We start from the raw sequence: 19,840 nt of genomic DNA, 5'->3' as shown, positions 1-19,840 counted from the left end.
ATTCACTCTTCGGGAACTAGTCTTGAATAACAGGGTCATGGGAGTTTGATGGGGGCCAGTGTGGGGAGTCAGAGCTCTGGGCTTGAGTCTCAACTTAAAGTGAGCTATGTGATCTTAGGTGAGTCTCTGAGCCTCAGTGTCTGCATCTGTGAAATGGGGATAATACTGACCTCCCATACATGCTTGTGGGGAAGATCCGTTGAGATAAAGCACACAAGAAGCTCTTGATGAACTGCCACAGTTTGTTCAGAGATTGGTTGTGGTTATATTAGGCTCTCTTCCCCGCCCTCACCACTCCCAATCTCAAATTCAAGTTCGGCAGCACCGTGTCAGGGGGGTACAGGCAGCCAGAGCTGCCTGCCAGGAGCTGCAGCTTGGCCCTTTATCATGCCTGTTGCTATTGCTGCAGGAGGCTGAGTGGAGCAGAGGGGAGGAGAGAGGGGCACAAGCTCATCTGCGGTTGCTATGGCGCCTCATCCTGGATTTGCCCATCTCTCCTAATGGAGCAAAGGGCAGAGGGAGGGAGGGAGGGAGAGTGCAACTGGTCTGGTCTCATTCTCTCCCCTCCCGTTCATCTCTCTCTGGAGCTGATGTGGGGTGCCCAGTGGGGGAAGGGAGCCTAGATGCTGGATGAGAGGAGGAGGGAAAGGGGTGGTGCCAGGATTAAGAGGGTTTGCAATGGGGGGTCACACTGAGAGAGGAGGGGCAGAGCCCTCATGCCTATATCCAGAAGCCAGCTGATGACGTTAGAGAGAAGGAAAAACAGGCAAGACGGCACAGAGTGAGAGAGAGAGGGAGAGAGGAAGAGAGAAAGCGAGGATAGGAGGCGTGGAGCCAGCCAGCCTCAGCCTGGGCTCTCGTGAGCCCCTAGATCACCCAGGCAGCCTGGACCCCTAGGGACCGGAGAGCTGCCCTGAGGATGGGCCCCAGAGCGGGGGTCATGCTCCACCCTGTGTGGGGACTGCTGGGCTGCTGTTTCCTCTGCAGCTGGGCTCTGGGGTGTCCGCGGCCCCTCCGCTCTGGGCCACCTCTGTCCTCCCATTTCCAACCGGGGTCTGGGCCCCTGTGGGTGCCCCGAGAGGGAGCCGAGGCAGCCCTGGCTTTTCTCTACTCTGGAGACACCCGACAGCTGTCGGGGGCTAATTGCAGTGAACGCTACGAAGCCCAGGGTGCAGAAGCCAGCCCAGGGCTCCCCCCAGTCCTATGGAGGGCAGCGGGCACCCTTGCCCAGGCCGCTAATTTCCTCAACATGCTGCTGCAGGCCAACGACATCCGCGAGTCCAGTGTGGAGGAAGATGTAGAGTGGTACCAGGCACTGGTCCGCAGCGTGGCCGAGGGGGACCCAAGGGCGTACCGGGCTTTTCTGACCTTTGACCCTCCGCCAGGGGCCAGCCACCTGCCTCTGGCCCTACAGGCCACACGGATGGGGGAGGAGACCCTCCTTCAGGACTTGTCTGGGAGCAGAGTTCAGGAGGAGAGCCCAACCAGGGCCCCGGACACCTCTGCCCTACAGAAGCGAGTGCTGACCAATGACCTCGGGAGCCTCGGCAGCCCCAAGTGGCCACAGGGGGATGGCTATGTGGGGGACATGAGGCATGTGAAGCTCTCTCCTCCCTTCCTGGAGTGCCAGGAGGGCCGGCTCCGTCCTGGCTGGCTTGTCACACTTTCTGCCACCTTCTATGGTCTCCAGCCAGACCTCAGCCCAGAGGTCAGGTAAGTGGGTTTGCGCAGTCTTTGACACATTTACGGGTACATGGGGGTGGGGGCCCCCAGTCCAGCCAGCTGTGCATGGGCCATTTGGCACACACATATGTATCTGGGGGGGCACAGATTTGCCTATTTGCGTTCAGCTATTTGCAGTTGACTCTGGGAATCTATACCTGTCTGTTAGCACATACAGGTGTGAGTGTACACAGTGCGTATGAATCAACCCACTTGTACGTGGGTATAGACATATGTGTGTGTACAGCTGGGCACAGGTCTGCCCCCAGGTCTGGGGAGTGGGGAGAAGGCAGGAGCAGGCTTAGTGTGGATGACAGTGATAGACTATGCACGAGTAGTCTCATGGGCATTCCAAGAGTCCAACCTGCTGCTCTTAAGCAATCTAGAACTATAAAAGGAGGCTTCTCCAAGGGAAGAAAAGTTCTTGGGGGGGAAGCTTGGGAACCATTCATTGCCCCTTCTGTCTAGGAGTTGGCCAGGTCCCCAGGGTCACTCCCAGTGGCTATATTCTCACATCAAGTGGGTTCCAGTCCTGCTTGTCCTGACTGGTACTCTTCAAATGACTGACCTCCTCCTTCAACCGGAATAAAGAGGTGATTGGGAACCCTGGTGGGGAGGAGGCAGCAAATGGGCACAGAACTGCAAGGCACGCAACAATCAAATTGTTTTTCCAGCTCTGTGTCCCTATTCATTGCTCCCAACAGGCTTTCCCTCCTGCCAGCCAGCAGCCTGGCATCTAGCCAGCTCTCCCCACTCAGCCCAGAGCAGAGTTTGGGAACTCTGGGGCCAGGCAGCTCCATTCCATAGTTCCTATGCTGTGATCAATTCAGATCTGGTCTGGGCAGAGTGAGGGGGTGGTTAATAGCTGAGTTCAGGGCCTGTGCGTATGTGTGTGTGTGTGTGTGTGTGTGTGTGCATACATGCGGTGGAGAAGTGTGAAAATCCCCTTCAGACAGATCATCAGAGCCCCAGCTTCCACATGTCTTGACATGCCCCCTCCGTCTACCCACTGATAGAAACAGGAAATGCTAGGATGTTGAAAAGCTGAGGGATGTCGGGGAACAACCTACAGGGAAGAAGACTGTTGCCCACAGAAACAGTGAGGATGAATAGCACTGGAGAAATGGAATGCAGGTGTGCCCTCTGTCCTTGCACACTGCAACTGCTCTGCTAAAGTTTGCAAAGCTTGCAATGCTGCCTGGTCTGGGGCCTGAGGACACATGACCACCTTCGCACCCTTCGCTGAACCCCTAACTGCCAACTCACTGCCCTAGGGGACAGGTGCAGATGGACATAGACCTTCAGAGCGTGGACATCAATCAGTGTGCCAGTGGGCCAGGCTGGTACTCCAACACACACCTGTGTGATCTCAACAGCACCCAGGTAAGGATAAGGAGGACAGTGGAGGGGGGGGCCCTGGGGTCCTGCCTCCCTTCCCCTTTCCCATCCCTGCCACCACCCAGCTCCTGGGAGCAACTGACCAAAGCATATCAGCCTCAGGGCTTCAAGGGAATCCCTAGTGATGAGAGAGAGACAGAAATGAGATTCCAGTCTTTTAATTTTTTTTATTTTTATTTTTTCAAGATTTTATTTATTTATTTGAAATAGAGAGAGAGAGAGTAGGTGTGTATGCATGCGTGCACGCATGTAGTGGGGGGAGGGACAAAGGGACAAGCAGACTCCCCACTGAGCAAGGAGCCCACCCCAGGACACTGAGATCATGACCTGGGCTGAAGGCAGACACTTAACTGAGCCACCAAGGCACCTTGAGATACAGGGCTATTTATTTATTTATTTATTTATTTTTAAAGATTTTATTTTTTTTTAAGATTATTTATTTATTTATTTGAGAGAGAGACAGTGAGAGAGAGCATGAGCGAGGAGAAGGTCAGAGAGAGAAGCAGACTCCCCGCGTAGCCGGGAGCCCGATGCGGGACTCGATCCCGGGACTCCAGGATCATGACCTGAGCCGAAGGCAGTCGTCCGACCAACTGAACCACCCAGGCGTCCCAAAGATTTTATTTTATTTATTTGACAGACAGAGATCACAAGTAGGCAGAGTGGCAGGCAGCGAGAGAGGAGGAAGCAGGCTCCCTGCTGAGCAGAGAGCCCAATGTGGGGTTTGATCCCAGGACCCTGGGATCATGACCTGAGCCGAAGGCAGAGGCTTTAACCCACTGAGGCATCCAGGCGCCCCTAAACAAGGCTATTTAAAAGTGAGGACACTTACAGTCAAAAAAATACTTCAATAAAAAATAAAAACTAGGGGCACCTGGGTGGCTCAGTGGGTTAGAGCCTCTGCCTTCGGCTCGGGTCATGATCTCGGGGTCCTGGGATCGAGCCCTGCATCGGACTCTCTGCTCGGTGGAGAGCCTGCTTCCTCCTCTCTCTCTCTCTCTCTCTCTCTCTGCTTGCCTCTCTGCCTACATGTGATCTCTGTCAAATAAATAAATAAAATCTTTAAAAAAAAATAAAATAAAAACTAAAAGACAAGAAAAGAAAATTCAGAAATGATATGTTGATGGTCATTTCTGAGAAGTTCCCAACTTCTCCTGCTTGATACATAATAGGCACTTAAAGTTGAATGAATAATAAAAAAACACGAACATAGAAAAAAAAGTGAGGGGCCACCTGGCTGGCTGTCTGTAGAGCATGTGACTCTTGATCTCTGGGGACCTTGAGTTTAAGCCCCACATTGAGTGTAGAACCTACATTAAAAAAAAAAAAAAAAGTGAGGGACGCCTGGGTGGCTCAGTGGGTTAAGCCTCTGCCTTTGCCTCAGGTCATGATCTCAGGATCCTGGGATGGAGTCCCGCATCGCATCGTGCTCTGTGCTCAGCAGGGAGCCTGCTTCCTCCTCTCTCTCTCTCTGCCTGCCTCTCTGCCTACTTGTGATCTCTGTCAAATAAATAAATAAAATCTTAAAAAAAAAAGGTGAGGACACTTACAGCCTGCTCCCCATCCCCCAATGGAGATAGTCTCCCTCGTTCCTTTGAATTCTCAGTAAGCCTCCCTGTCTGTTCTCCCTTTTGGTACTGGGTGCCCTAAGATCCATCCCCAGGACCGCTTCCTAAGCCCCTACTAATCATCCCCTTTCCCTCTCCTGGACCACATTCTCCATGTTGATAGAGCTCCTAAGTGTAATTGTTGGTTGGGGTGTGGGAGGACTCTAACCAAAGAAGGAGCTTGAAGAGCTCTGGGATTGGTAAAGGTGAGGGAACCCAAGCCAGGTACTGGCAGACTCAAAGCCATGGATGCAGGAGATCGGGATAATGGAAAACAATGGCTGGTAATCCTGCAAGCCCGGGACTGAAAAACTGGGAGGCCAGTGAACTAATAATAATCTGCTCCACGGCTGCACTTGACCGCGTGTCATGCCTGAGCTGAACCAAAGCCAAGGCAAGCCCTGCAGCCTGCTGGGAGGTGGGGCGGATTTGGGCATCTGTGGCTCTTTGGGGCACATATTTTTGGAACTCTAAGTCCAGGGATGGAGAAGGGCTCCCATTATTCAGTGCATTATTAAACCCAGCCACAGCATGTCTCAGTACACATTGGCCTGATTGTGCAGACGCTGGTGGGAACATAGCGCGTTCTCGTGCTCCTGGCAAGAAGGGAAGCTGGGCCACGATTTCAGAAGTACCACCATGTAACTTCTCTAGGTGAAGTTAGGTGCTCAATGTGGAAGCTCCCAGGGCGAAGCCCTTCCTTCATCCCACTGTTAGGTCTGTCCCTAACCATTGCCTCCAGCAGATCTGACCTCATGCATGTGTTCATCTCCCCTGCCTGGCTCTGAGGTCTGCTCCGTCCCCTGCTAGGCAGACATCAATGGATGGAGGTGGAATAAAGAGCCGGCCTTGGCATCCCACCAGCCTGGCATTAGCTGGCATTAGGGCTGGGGAAATCAGTCCTGTGCCAAAGCCAGATGGCCCCTGGTAGGGGAAGCCTCTCCTCTGTGGGGGCCTTTTCAAACCACCTGTGAACCAAAGAGGGAAGGTGATGGGGACCCTTTGAAACAGGATGTAGGCATACAGATGTGATTGGACTCCAAGTTCTCCCTACTTCCACCTCCCCCAGTACCTCACTGTAGCAACAGCTGGGCACTGGGACATGGGATCTGTGAGGCTCCCGTCATTGCCTCTCAGAATAAAAGGGTGATCTCTTCCCAAACTCTTTGTTGAAAAGAGGTGATGACAGGAATAGAGTAGGGTTTCCAGAGAGAGAAGGATTCCTAAGGACTAGGGAGGACTTCTAGTGGGGGGGGGGTCCCTTGTACAGAGCAGGTGCTGTGAATAGGAAGGTACGTGGACCCTCCATCTCTTCCCAAGAGCGAAAACCCCATATAAATCCTTATCGTGTTTGTCATCCCTGCAGTGTGTCCCCTTGGACAGTCAGGGCTTTGTCCTCGGCCACTACCTCTGCCGCTGCCGACCTGGCTTCTACGGGGCAAGCCGCTCCGGGGGTATGTTAACCATGGTGAGGGTCAGGCTGGGCTGGGTGGAGGGGGCATCTGGGAAGAAAAGGCTGGGGTGAGACACTGGCAGGGGTCTTATGGGGCAAGGGCAGAAGGTGGAGAGAAGCAGGCAAGGCAGGCAGGATCCACTGTGGGGGTGTCTGCGCCTTCTGAAAATGAGCCCTTACCACTCCAGTCGAATGCAAGTTGAGCCTCACAGTGAGTCCTAGCCTAGCATTGCCTCTTTCTGTTTCCCGGTCCTTCCCTGGGAATATCCACTTCCTCACTCGCCCTGCTTCCCAGCCCGCCCCAGGTGGTGACCAACTGTAGGAGGGCAGGGAGAGGGCTATGGTGACCCGAGGGAGAGAAGGCTGGCATGCCCCCGCCGGGACCCTCTCCTTGCAGCCATCTTGTTCTTTATAGGGTTGGGAGAGAGTGCTGCCCAGCCTGCTGGGCAATTCGGGGCCCCACATGGCAGCTCCGGGAGGCTGCTGCAGTGCCAGCCGTGTGCCGAGGGCTGCACCAGCTGCAGGGATGCTAGTCCGTGCCTGGTGGAGGAAGCCTCGGCACTGCGGGCAGCCGTGCTGGCCTGCCAGGCCTGCTGCATGCTGGCCGTCTTCCTGAGCATGCTGCTCTCCTACAGATGCCGCCGGAGCAAGGTAAGGAAGGCCCCGCCTCTCCTACACGTGTCCTACCATCCCTTGGGTCCCCAGCATCACCTAGGGGCCAGAGGCTCCCTAAGACGAGAACTCAGAAGAAATGTGTTCTGGTCTTCATGCTTAACCTAACACACCAGGTGACCTTGGGCAAGTGACCCCATTGCCTTAGATTTGTTGCCTGTTAAGTGTAGGCATTGACTTGATTCAAAACACAGTGTAGGCACTAGGGAGACATGGTCTAGACTCCCCTGGAGCTCCCAATTGAAAGAGGAAGCAGGCCTATAAAGAAAATGACAACGCAGCACAACAGAGGCGAGGATGGAAGTGTGTGTTGGTTGCCATGTGAGCTCAGAGAAAGGACCCAGTTGTCCTGCTTGAGATGGCCTGGGAAAGCCCATCTGGAGAACATGACATTTGAGCCAGTCTTGAAGGTCAACTAACTGATTTCCAGACAGAGAAGGGGTTACCTAGACAAAGAAGCAGTCTGACCCAAAGTCTGGGGAATGTGTGGGATCCTTCTAGTTCCAGCAGCTTGTGACTGGAGCCCAGGTCTGCAATCAGGCCCCTTCTAGGATTGGGGAGGCAGGGGGCGGGGGCTGGAGGACAGATGCTATGTGCAACCTTGGTCTTAGCCTGTGGTGGGACTGGGGGGTGGCGTGGCTGTGGACCAAGAGGGCAGAGCTGATGTTACAGGGTAAGACCTTAGCCCAGGGCCACCAAGTGACTCCTAGAACAGGCCTGAGATTCTCCCCCACGATCGTCCAGGCTCTACTTTCCCACTGCCCTGTTCACACACCTCTCTCTTTCCTGGGTTCACAGAGGATCCGAACCTCTGGAGTTGTCCTGCTGGAAGCCATCCTTTTTGGATCCCTTCTGCTCTACTTCCCTGTGAGTCTGTGGCCGGAGTCTGACCCCATGTGATCCCTGCCTGGTGTCCTCCAAACCCCAGAATCCTACCTCCTTTCTGCTCCCTTAGAGAAATTCAGAGACCTCAAAATCTCCATACTCATATCTACAAATGGCAGGCTGGCCTGGTGAACTCCAAAGCCAAAGAGTCCTGGCTAAAAAGAGCTCGATGTCCTACTGTGTGACTTAGGACAAATGACCTAACCTCTCTGATACTTCAGCTGCTCCTCTGAGGGATGAAGGTGATGATGCCTCTGTGGCAAGGCTATTAGAAAGGGCAGCAGATCAGAAAGAGGAAGTTCATGGGAGAGCCCCAACTTCTGTCCCCCTCCCGCACTCCCCAGGTCTTCATTCTGTACTTCAAGCCCAGTGTATTCCGCTGTATCGCTCTCCGCTGGGTCCGATTGCTGGGTTTTGCCACTGTCTACGGCACCATTATACTCAAGCTTTATAGGTAGGGTCTGGGGCAGACCTTGCTCTGGGGCTGCTCACTCCAGGCAGCCCCAGCTCATTTGGAAAGGGGTGGAGTTCTTCCCAGCCAGACCCTTACCAGCTCTACTCCCTGGTGCACCCCCCCCCCCCCACCCCCCCCCCAGGCCCAACCCTATCACCATAGCCCTCCTCAGATGCAGCATTTTGGGGGGGCAGGGAGGCAGCCAACCATGGGAAGGACAGGAGGACAGGCACGTGTGGAGGGGAAGGAAGCCATGGACAGAGGACAGAGACCTGGCCTCTCTCCTTGGCCCTCCGCCTATGCCTCTCCCCACCACCCGCACCCTTGTAGAGTTCTCCAGCTGTTTCTGTCTCGCTCGGCCCAGCGGGGCCCCCACCTCAGCAATGGGCGGCTGCTGCAGCGGCTGGGGCTGCTCCTGCTGCTCGTTCTGGCCTTCCTGGTGGTGTGGACGGTGGGGGCCCTGGAAAGAGGCAGCCATGCACCCCTGGTGGCCCGTGGCCACACTCCTGCGGGCCGCCACTTCTACCTCTGCCATCACGACCGCTGGGACTACATCATGGTTGTGGGTGAGCTGCTTCCGCTGAGCCCGCCTCACTGGGAACCTCCATGCTGCACCTGCAGGGGTCCTCCCACCTTGGCCTTGCCCCCAGTCCCCGCCTCCCCTGGCACACCTGGCACAGAGAGGGGCCACCGCCCAGCTGCTGAGCTGGTGCCTGCATCTCTGCCCCCCACTCTCCCACAGCTGAGGTGCTGCTCCTATGCTGGGGCAGCTTCTTGTGCTACGCCACCCGAGCCGTTCCCTCCGCCTTCCATGAGCCACGCTACATGAGCATCGCCCTGCACAATGAGCTGCTTCTCTCCTCTGCCTTCCACACGGCCAGGTGAGGCCTCCCCCCACCCCGACCCACCACACCTCCCCATCGCCCACCACTCTCCCCTCTCCCAGGCCCGAGGAGCCCCATCCCACAGCCATCCTCGCCATGCAGCCAGGCCTCGGCCAGGGGAGAAAGGCCCCTCCGCCATCGGTGGCCCTCCCCTCAGATACCCTTCCTGCACCCCAGGTCTTATGCAGCACCCCAAAAGAGGAAGCGTGTCTGCTCCTAATTCTCCTCCTAGTCCTAGGCCACATGTCCGGCACCTCCACTGTGCTCCCTCCTACACATGCTCAATTCTCCCTGCCTTTTTCCCCCTCACACCTCAGCCCCTCCAGCAGCAGGCCTACTGTGAATGTTCACAAGGACTTGGTGGTGTGGCAAAGGCAGAATCAACCCACAGGGCATCCATAACAGAGCTGGGAGCACGAATCTGTGCTCTAGGAGACCAGAGAAGAGTAGTCTGGGAGAGGCTTCTCAGAGGTGGGGGTTAATGTGAGCCTTGAGGTAGGACCTACATCCTTGAGAGGGCAAGAAGAAGAAGTGCCCTTTTCAACCCACCCAGAAGCTCCACAGAGATCAGGACTGAAGCTAGGAGGTGAGCCAGTGAGACAGGTGAGGGAGAAGAGGCCCCTGCCACCGAGAGCTGATGTTCCCCTCCTTCACACCCTCAGGTTTCTGCTGGTTCCCTCCCTGCACCCAGACTGGACCCTGCTCCTCTTCTTCTTCCACACCCACAGCACCGTCACCACCACACTGGCTCTGATCTTCATTCCTAAGGTGAGGTCTCCCCCCTCCTTGTTGTGAGCCTACCCCAGCCCCTTGGTAAGGGCACCGTGGATCTGCCGCCGCCGCAGCGCCCTCTTCAGGTCAGAGTGAGGATGACACCCTGGGGGAGAGTGGGCGGAGCCGCAGGGGCCTGTGGGAGGAGCCCGCTTGGGGTGGAGGGTGGGGAGGAAGCGACTGTTTCTCTCTGCCTCCCATATGAGGGCAAAGGAAATCAGAGCTAGGGCAGGAGGGGTCTTTGTAACACACCTAGCAGTTTAGTGTGGTGGACTCTGAAAAATCAACTTGGAAGCAGTTACAGAGAGATAGGTCAGGGAGCTGAAGGCCATGGCTAGGAATTGTGGGGGCAGTTGCGTCGGACCCCACTCTCCCCAGTCTCTGAGCTAAAGAAAATCAGGGAGGATGACAGAGAGCAAAACTCTTCCTGCCCTCAGAATTGCGAATTAGAGAGGGGGTGAAGGTGTCCCAAGTAAAGATGGATTCCCCGGAGCAGGTGGGAATAGGAGTAAACAGGGAGCAGAGCTGACTCTTTTTTTTCCCCGCCGTCACACCCACCCTGGCCAGTTCCAGAAGCCGGGGGCTCCTCCCCGAGAAGAGATGGTGGATGAGGTGTATGAGGACGAGCTGGACCTGCAGTGCTCAGGCTCCTACCTGGACAGCAGCAACGCCTCAGCCTGGAGCGACCGCAGCCTGGACGCCGGAGACATCCGGGTAGGAGACAGCCTCCTCGCCTCCTTTGGATGCTTGCTTTTAGAGACTGGGCCAGGATCACTGCTGCCCTGCAGCCTGGGCCGTGTATCCTGCAGGCCCCTCCCCTGGCCCTCACTTTCCCTCTCTAGAAGACCTGCCTCCTTTCCTCCTTCCCTTCTCCAGCCGCCTCCCCTGACTGTTCAGATGCCTTCACACACCACCTAAGTGAAGAGACCACCAGAAGCCCAGAACATGCATCCCTGAAACCCAGGCCACTTGGCAAGTGAGAGGCAGGGCGGTGGGTGGCGCTCCACTCCCACCCAGCAGGGGCAGTCGTGAGGGACAGGACATCTGGGCACTTGGTGACCCCAGGGCCAACCACGGGGCTGCATAGTTCACACGGTTAGCGACTACCAGAGATTTCCACATCAGGACACCCATTCCCTGGACTTGGCAGTCTTAGAGAAGGGAAGTCTTAGAGAAGGGAAGTCTTACATCAGGAGAGCATCTTTGCCCTTCTTTTTCAGTGTAGGGGCATCATAGTCATGGAACCCAGATCAGAAGCTCAGTGGGTAGGAAATAAGGAAACCTGGCGGTCTCAGCCTGTTGTTTGATGAAACCCAAGGTGTGGGAACAACCTCAGGAAGCCATTTTGCCCATTGTCTCCATCTCCCCTGGGGCCTCCCTGTACCCCTGACTTGTTTGCATCTCCCAACTCGTCCTTGTCCTAGCTGCCTCTGCCTGTTTTTCCCCCGTGTCCTCCTCCCCTTCTGGGCTCTGCCTCCTGGGGAAGAGGCTGAACTGAGGCCCCAGTCGAGCTGGGAGGCCAGAGAGTGTGGAGGTGCTCGGCCACAGCAATGCCAGCCCGTACCCCTACTTTGCGGAGCAGCACGCAGTCTCCGTCCCTATGCCGATGCTGGCTCTGAGGAGGAATCCAAAGTAGAAGGTTCTCAAATTCCCATTCCCGCACTTGAACCCGAATAGAGCACTTCTCTCACCATCAATCTCACGTGACCCTCCTGAGGACGCTCACAGGAGGCAGCCAGCTCTTGTTACCTCGTAGAAGCAGAGGCTCTAAGAGCCTTCAGGGGGCGCCTGGGTGGCTCAGTCCATTGAGTGGCTGCCTTAATCTTTGGTCGAGATCCTGGAGTCCTGGGATCGAGCCCGATGTCCTGGGATTAAGCTCTGTGCTCAGCAAGGAGTCTGCTTCTTCCTCTGCCCCTCACCCCCACTCATCCTCTCTCTCAAATAAATAAAATCTGAAAAAAAAGAAAACAGCCTTCATGCACATGCTGGGTCAGCAGCCTGGAACCCAGGCTTCCTGTCACCCAGGCAAGTGGCTTCCATCAGATCACAGAAAAAGGAGTGCCCCCCGCATCCTCAGAACCAAGCAGATGTGAGAGAGGACAGGTGGATCCTGAGGGTTGTCTAAGCAGGGAAGGGACACACCTTGGTGGGAAGAGATGCTCCAGAGAAAATGGTCCAAATAATGGCTGGGAGAGCGGGAGGCAGGGCAGTCAGGCCCTGGAGAGAGCTCCATGCTCCATCTGCTCCCCTCATGCCTCCCTCCCCGCAGGATGAGCTGAAGAAGCTCTATGCCCAGCTCGAGGTCCACAAGACCAAGGAAATGGCTGCAAACAACCCGCACCTGCCCAAGAAGCGAGGCAGCTCGCGCCAGGGCCTGGGCCGCTCCTTCATGAGGTACCTGGCCGAGTTCCCGGAGGCCCTGGCCCGCCAGCACTCCCGGGACTTGGGCTCCCCTGGCCTGGGCAGCCTGCCTGGCTCCTCGCGCCGCCGGCTCCTCAGCTCCAGCCTCCAGAACCCCGAGGGGACCCCGGCCCTGTGCAAGTCCCGCAGCACCTATGACCACGAGCGCCAGGGTCACCGCCGGGAGCAGGACCCACCGCTCCTTGACTCGCTGCTACGCAGGAAGCTGGCCAAGAAGGCCTCGAGGGAAAGCAGGGAGAGTCGGGAGTCGGTGGAGGGGCCCCCTGCCCTGGGCTTCAGGTCCGCCAGCGCCCACAACCTGACGGTGTGCGAGAGGCTCCCCAGGGCCAGGCCCACGTCCCTGCAGAAGTCTCTCAGCGTGGTGGCGGGCTCCAGGGAAAAGGCCCTGCTCAAGGCCAGCCAGGCCTACCTGGAGGAGACCTATCGGCAGGCCAAGGAGCGGGAGGAGAGGAAGAAGGCCGAGGCAGCATTGGCGAGCCCAGTGAGGAGGCCGTCGGCCAGGAGGCTGGAGCGAGCTCGAGGGGCCCCCCTGTCAGCCCCACCATCCCCGGCCAAGAGCCGCAGTGTGGACGGCTCCCACACGGCCGCCGCTGCCACAGGGAGGCTTCAGGAGGAGGCTGCCAGGAGGCTGCCTCACCCGCCCGTCCGGCACCAGGTCTCCACACCCATCATGACCCTGTCTGGAGCGGGCCTGGGAGAGCCAAGGATGCTGTCTCCCACCTCCACCCTGGCTCCAGTTCTGATGCCAGCTCCCGCCCCGGCCCCGGCCCCAGCCCCAGCCCCGGTCCCGGCTCCGGTCCCAGCCCCAGCCCCAGCCCCAACACCAGTCCCTGTCCTGGCACCAATCCTCGTGCCCCCCCCAAAGCCCCAACTTACTCCCTTTCATCTGCCCCTGGGAGAATGCAGAACTGCCAGTCAAGAAAGGAAATGTGGCTCAAGAAAGCCCCACAGGGCCAGAGCGGAGCAGCCTCTCCCCTTCCCCAGCTCGGGCCAAGCTCTGGAGAGCCCTCTCTGTTGCAGTTGAGAAAAGGAGCACAGGGGAGAATGCGGGGAACACAGAGGATGGACGCCTCCAAGGGGGAGCTGATGAGGGCAATGAGGACAAGTCTAAGGTCTTCTCTAAATCCCACAGCCTCAAGACCCCCATTCAGCAGGTTTCCGTGCACAGTCTAGGCCTGGCTATCAAAGCTTTGACTCGTTCCCGGAGCACTCACAAAGAGAAGGAGAGCGGGGAAGGGAGTCCTGAGACAGAGGAGAAAGGCAGAGCTGCAGTGGAGGGCGAGGGTGTGGGGCCATGCCCCAGGTCCCCCAGGCTAAGCCGGCCCAAGGCTGTGAGTAAGCAGGCCGCCCTTGCACCCTGTGATGACGAGGAGTCCCTCCAGAACCAACAGAACGCTCACACCAGCAGAATGCTTCAAGTCTGTCGCCGGGAGGGCAGCAGGGAACAAGAAGACAGAGGCAGGAGGACATCCCACTGTCTAGGAGAGGGGAAAGGAGAGAGAGCAGGTAAAGCAGGGTCTGCTACACTGAGGCAAGCCAGTCAAGGCATAGTTGGGGACAAAAGTGCTGAGGGAGCAAAAGAAGCCCCTTTTGTGTGGCGGGAACTGCCCAAAGCTGGCCTCCAGTCCCTGGGCGGAGCTGACCGCAGGATGGCAGAGATGTGCCCCAGGGAAGTCACCCAGTCAGAAGTGTGTCAGCCTGACCGTGGCTACAAGGCCCAGATCTGCCCCTGGGAGGCGAGCGAAGGAGCCCCTGAGAAGGGGGCATTACGACAAGATCTCGATGACTCCCAAGAGAGAGGGAGAGCCTCAGAAAAGTCAGAGCCCCAAAGTGTGGTGGTTTTTGCTCGGAAAAAGCCAGAGAGGCTGGTCAGGGGGCAGGAGGCCGTGTGTCCCTGGGAGGGCGCCGATCCTGGGAGTCTGTCCTGCTGGTCAGTCTCTCAGGACTCTGACAGAACCAAGGGCATGTCTGAGGCAGTGGGCAGGAAAGAGGCTGGAGAGGTGAAGAAGCATCAGCAGGAGGGCACAGGCCCAGAAGTTTGTACAGCTGACACTGCCAAGGCAGAGCTCTGTCCCTGGGAGGCATGTGAGGGAGGGAATGGGAAACCATTCCAGGAGGGCATGAAGAAGCTTCCCCAGGAAAAGCAGGAAACCTCCAAGAAAGCAACCTTCTGGAAAGAACAGAAACTGAGTGGGAACTTGGAGTCTTTTTGTCCGTGGGAGAGGACAGATTTCCGGGGCCCCTCAGCAGTCTCCACTCCGGCTCCAGGAGCCCCTGGATGCTCCGGGAGTGTGGACAGTAGCATCTCAGAAGTGTGTCCGTGGGAGGCAGGAGATGCTCCTACCAGGAAAGCAGAGATCTGTCCCTGGGAGCTAGGTGATGAGGTAGTGGGGAAGGAAATGCTGAGTCAGGGGACAGGGGGAAATTTTCTCCAGGAAGAGGGGAAAGCCTCCAGACAGGTTTTTCCTGGAAAGCCTGGAGAGATGGGAGAGATGGGAGAACAGGCTGGGAAGGCAGTGCAGAAAAGGGATCAACAGCAGGAGTCAGTGTGTCCCCAGGAGACCTCAAACCCTGGGCCCTCCCGCCCATGTCTAGATAATTCCTCAACCAAAGCTGGTGGCCAATTCCTTAGCAAGGGAGGAAGCAGAGCAACACAGGTAGGTCCCCGGGAAGATCCCAGGCCACAGCCAAAGGAAGTAACACCTGCCAGGGCAGAACTCTGTCCCTGGGAGGTAGATGAAAGAATAAGGGACGACTGGACATTGGACCAGACAGCAAAAGCAAGAGAATCTCAAAAGGACAAGGAGAAAGTGCCTGGGATGTCAGGGATCAAAGATGGCACAGCTGGGGAAGAGCCTGAGGGACAGATCCAAAAGCAGGAAGCAGTCTGTCCTTGGGAGAATGTGGACCCTGGCAGCTTCTCCCCACAATCAGGCCCTCAAAAAGCAGATGGACCCAGAGCCAGTTTCCACATGTCAGGCAGTGTGGGAAGCAAAGCTGCAGAGATCTGTCCATGGGATATGGAGGACACTGTGTCTGCTGAGAAGGCTGAGGTCTGTCCCTGGGAGGTGGGTGCTGGAGCAGGGCAGGAAAGGGCTTTGGGAATTGAGGCCTTTGGGAAATTTCCAAATGACACAGGAAAGGTTTCTGCACATCCTGGACCCAGCAAGACAGCTGTTACTGCTCCAGAGAAGCCAGAGAGGCCAGCCTGGGAGCGGGAGGTGGCCTGTCCCTGGGAAAGCTTGGATCCAGGCGGCTCCTCTTGGCATTCGGACTCTCTGGGCACAGAGAGACCAAAAGTTGGATTCCAGGAACTGGACCACGTGGGCTGCCGGGCAGCTGAGGTGTGTCCCTGGGAAGTGGAGGAGGCCCCTGCCAGTGAGAAAGCCAAGATCTGTCCGTGGGAGGCGAATGAAGGAGCTTCTGGGACAGGACTGGACCAAGAGAGGAGGAGTGACTTAGCAGGGCAGGGGGAGAAAACTCTAGAAAAGGAGAGACTCACCTCCCTGGGAGAAGACATACCAAAATGGGAGACAAAACAGAGTCAAGAGCAGGAAGCTGTTTGTCCTTGGGAGAAGGGCTTGAGGGAACCCTTGGTGGAGGGCCCTGAGGTCTCAGACTCATCCGTCAGCATGAGTCGTGAAGTGGCTGAGGGACATTCCTTGGAAGTGAGGGATGAGGCAGCAGAGAAAGAGCACCTGACACACGACCCAAAGACGGGCTCCCTCCCAGGACACAAAACCCCAGAAAGAGCTCCATCTTCAAAAGTAGGAGAATTCACTACTGACCATGGGGGAAAAGCAAGCAATGAGTTACACTCTGTCTGTCCCTGGGAAAGCATGGCCCCCGCAGGCGCTGTCTCTCACCCTGACCATCAGGGCCGTGACCAGCCTACAGCTGGCTCTCAGACACCGGCCAGCGTCGGGGGCAGGCTCACTGAGGTGTGCCTGCGGGATGCTCCCGCCTTAGATGCTCCTAAACCTGACAGCAGCACCAAAGCTGCCATCTGCCCCTGGGAGGTGCCTGAAAGGGCCCCAGACGAAGGGACGGCAAGCCAGGATGGAAAAGGGCCACCTCAAGAGGAGAAGGGGAGAGCCCCGGGAAGACCAGAGCCCAAAGCTGTGGCGGTTCAGGAGAAGCCAGAGAGGGCAGATGGGAAACAGGAGGCGGTGTGTCCCTGGGAGAGTCAAGACTGTGGGGAGCTGTCTCCACAGCCAGCCCCGCGAGCTTCTGACAGGCGCAAAGGCAGTTCGGAGGCAGCAGGCAGTGTGGGGGCCAAGGTGGCAGCAGTGGGTCCGTGGGAAGCAGAAGCAGCTCCATCTGCTAAAGAAGTGGAAATCTGCCCTTGGGAGGTGAATAAGGAAGCTGCAGAGAAAGGGGGACTGGGGCAAGAGGTGGACGGAAAGTCCCGAGGGCAGGGAGAAATGTACCTTCAGAAGTCAGCCTCTGGAGGGACGGAAGAACACATTTCCAAAGAAGCAGCAAAAGTCAGCCGAGAGCAGGAGACCGTGTGCCCCCAGGAAGGCAGAGGTTCGGGGACGCCCCGCCCCCAGCCAGATGCTCCCAGCACTGGCCATCCCACATGCAGTCCCCAGGGAGCCAGCCGTGCAAGGAGCAGGATGGCAGAGGTGTGTCAGTGGGAAGTCACAGATCCAGAAGGGAATAAGATAAAGGGCATCATGGCAGATGTCTGTGACTGGGAGGGAACTGGAGTGCCATCTGAGGAATCCGGCCTTCTGGCTTCAACAGCAACTCAGAAGGAAGTATTTTTCCCCACAGACCCTGAGAACCCACCATGCCTTTTAGTCCACAGTCCTCTGGGTAGCTTCCTTCCAGAAAGCAAAAGCGCCCGCCCTGAGGTGAGTAAGGCAGGCAGTACTTTTACTCCGGAAGGTGTCAGAGAACTCCAAGGAGCCTCAGGACGTGGGCTGAGGACGAGCTCAGCCCCAGAGCCGAGTCTCCAAGAAGCTGAGGTTCAGGAATCTTCCTCCCTAACTGGAGACCAAGGAGAAGGGGCTTCTACAGCTCCACAGGAAGAACTCTCCCCGCCAATGGTCTGTCCTTGGGACTGTGAGTAACAATGCCATCACGTGAAGTCGAATATCGGGCGGCTGGTTTTCAGAGGCCAAGGTCCTTTTCAAGTCCTACGTGTTCCCAAAGAGCCGAGTCAGAGACACTGGGCCACTTCCCTCTCCAACAAGGCCAGAAGTCAACTCATTCTGAGACAAACTGTACAAGACCGGGTGGCTCAGACCCCAAGAGTCTCACCCCTTCTTCACTTCCTACTCTTGTTCCTGCTCCAGAGAACAAAGGCCAGACCCTCTGCTTCAGGGGAATCCTCCCATCCAAAGGACTCAACACGATTTGTGTCTGGACACCCGCTTCTGCAGCCAGTGTCAGGGGTGAAAGAAGTCAGCAGGCCCAGCCCACGTTTTCTCATAAGGAGACCCCCTTTCTTGACCATTTTCTGAGAAGAAATGAAACCATGCAAGGCACTGGCAGTACTAGGGACTGAGGAAGGCTGTGAAGGTCACCATAGGCAGCTTGAGAAGTCACTTAATTCAAGTTCAAGCATAAGTCTGGGGAAAAACTTAAATGGCTCAAGAGGGGTCTGAAATGCCTTAAGGACCTTGCCATCTTGACTTTGGCTCTCCCCTTCTGCCGTATTGATCCTCATGCCCACCCTGCTGGCTGCTGATGGAGAGCTAATCGGGCAATCTTAGTTCCTTACCAACATGTGGCTTCCAAAGCAACACCAGAGATGGAGCGCACAGGAGGTAAGGCAGTGGCTCCAAGTCCTCCCAGGGGGAGCCCTCCCTTCCAGACACCCTCTCCATCTGCTTGTGCCCCTTACTAGTTTTTTCAGATGGTTTCTCCCCACTTCTGCCCCATGTTTTGCATCTCGAGTTCACCTCTCTGACTCGTTCTCCTCCCAGGCTTCCAGGGCTGTCATCAAAGGGAACCTGCTCAGCTGTTGGTATAACGGGAGCCAGGGGTTTCTGGTTCTGATGTGAGTACCGCTCCAAATCACTTGCTCAGTAACAAGAGGCCCGCATCAGTTGCCTTTCCAAGAAGCAAGAAAGCAAGCAGGCCCTGTTTACGGCCGGCGCCAAGAACTGTCCTCAGAAAGAGTAACCCTACCAGGCAGGTTCGAGGTCTGAAGGTGGGGGAAAGGGCATCATAGAAACACAAAGCCTTTTTCTTAGTGAGCTCGGCTCTATCCTCTCAAGTGAGTTCAGTTCAGGCTACCCTTGCTTAACTGGTCCTAGAGAAGAGTGCTGGAATGAGAGGATACTATCAGAGGGAAGTGAGGAAGGAGAAAAGCACTGGTCAAAGCCCTGGCATTGGCAGGGGTTAGGTGTGGGGGAGGAAACAGGTAGACTAGACATGGCAGAGCTTGGCAGGGACCCTGAAGATGACAGTAAGCCTGCCCTCTAACTGCGTGGACCCTGATGCCATTCACAGGGGAGAAGAAGACAAAACAAAGAGACCAAATACCCAATGGGGGGAAAAAATGAGTCTGCATATACATACTCTGGGCAGCTTCAAGACTTTGCCAGAAAAAGTAACAAAATCCTCCATTTCCAAAAACAAAGAATGGAAAAAACCAGTCTTTCAGGGACCAGATGCCCTTGTTCTCCTATCTAGCCTCTCCCACTTACCTGGTCCCTTGCCCTGGGATTTCAGAGCAGTAATTAAAGCGTGCTGCTGCTCTGGGCTCTGGCTAGTTAACCTCCCCGCTTCTAAGCTGATGAGAAGTTTGCTAACCACACATCAGAACAAGTCCATTGGGTCGGGTCTCGCTGGGAACAGAAAAGTTGTTCCTATAACCCCTACTGAGAAATAAACCATGGGAAAAAAATTATGTTTTTTCTTGTTTTTTCTTTCATGTTAGCTCCAGCTTATTCATTATGGTGATTTTCTTTTTCCAACGTTTTTAAATAGGCACAGTAGACAGGTAGGGAAACAAGAGTTAGCCCGAGGTAACTACACTGCAGCCTTCCGGCCTTTGGGGCTTCGGGGCGGTCTGGCTAATTGTCAGCCAGTCCCCATCTCCGTGGCTGGCACCGCAGAGGGACTCTGCCTAGGCCTTCGAGCCAATCCTTTACATCTGGGCCATTCGCTGGGCTGGATCTGATCCCAAGGGAAAATGGAAACGGCACTTATCCTCTGGCTGCCTGTGGCAGCTAGTGCTCAGCAGCTATTCCGGATTATCTGGAGACCCCTGAGACCCATCTGGGGGAGTGGGAGGAAACAGCTCATTTGAAGCACTGTTTTTACATAGTCAGAGAAATCAGTCGGTCACGTGCCCAGTAAGTGCACTCTTTCCTTTCTCTGCTCTCCTCCCCTCCCTGGATTACTTCCCCTCACTCCACAGTGCCCAGCTGTGGATCCTGCGGATAGCACTTGCCTTCTCATTTTGCCTTAATCCAGGGCTCAGGCAAATAGGATGTGGCCAAACCTCACTTCAGCGAAAATGCTGCAAACTGATGTACATTTTAAGCCAAAAGGGTTGAGACTTAAGTAGTATGATCAAGACTGGCTGCTTCGGATTAACCCACCAGCGCTGCCT

The 19,840-nt window shown here is 56.2% G+C and overlaps 1 protein-coding gene across 1 annotated transcript; it reads left to right on the top strand.

Moving 5' to 3' along the window:
• The first annotated feature begins 919 nt into the window (after positions 1 to 919).
• LOC111151664 (G protein-coupled receptor 179) lies at positions 920 to 19,115 on the top strand. Its single transcript, XM_022509795.1, has 12 exons — positions 920 to 1,713; positions 2,997 to 3,105; positions 6,094 to 6,181; positions 6,596 to 6,831; positions 7,651 to 7,719; positions 8,082 to 8,191; positions 8,522 to 8,757; positions 8,934 to 9,072; positions 9,738 to 9,843; positions 10,414 to 10,560; positions 12,116 to 13,059; positions 13,121 to 19,115. Exons 1-12 carry the CDS (start codon positions 920 to 922, stop codon positions 17,343 to 17,345), a joined length of 7,203 nt encoding a protein of 2,400 aa, XP_022365503.1. The 3' UTR covers positions 17,346 to 19,115.
• The last annotated feature ends 725 nt before the right edge of the window (positions 19,116 to 19,840 follow it).

The sequence above is a fragment of the Enhydra lutris genome, unplaced genomic scaffold (assembly GCF_002288905.1).
Source record: "Enhydra lutris kenyoni isolate GAN:26980312 unplaced genomic scaffold, ASM228890v2 scaffoldscaffold26, whole genome shotgun sequence".
NCBI lineage: Eukaryota > Metazoa > Chordata > Mammalia > Carnivora > Mustelidae > Enhydra > Enhydra lutris.
This window is presented reverse-complemented; position numbering and strand designations above follow the sequence as displayed.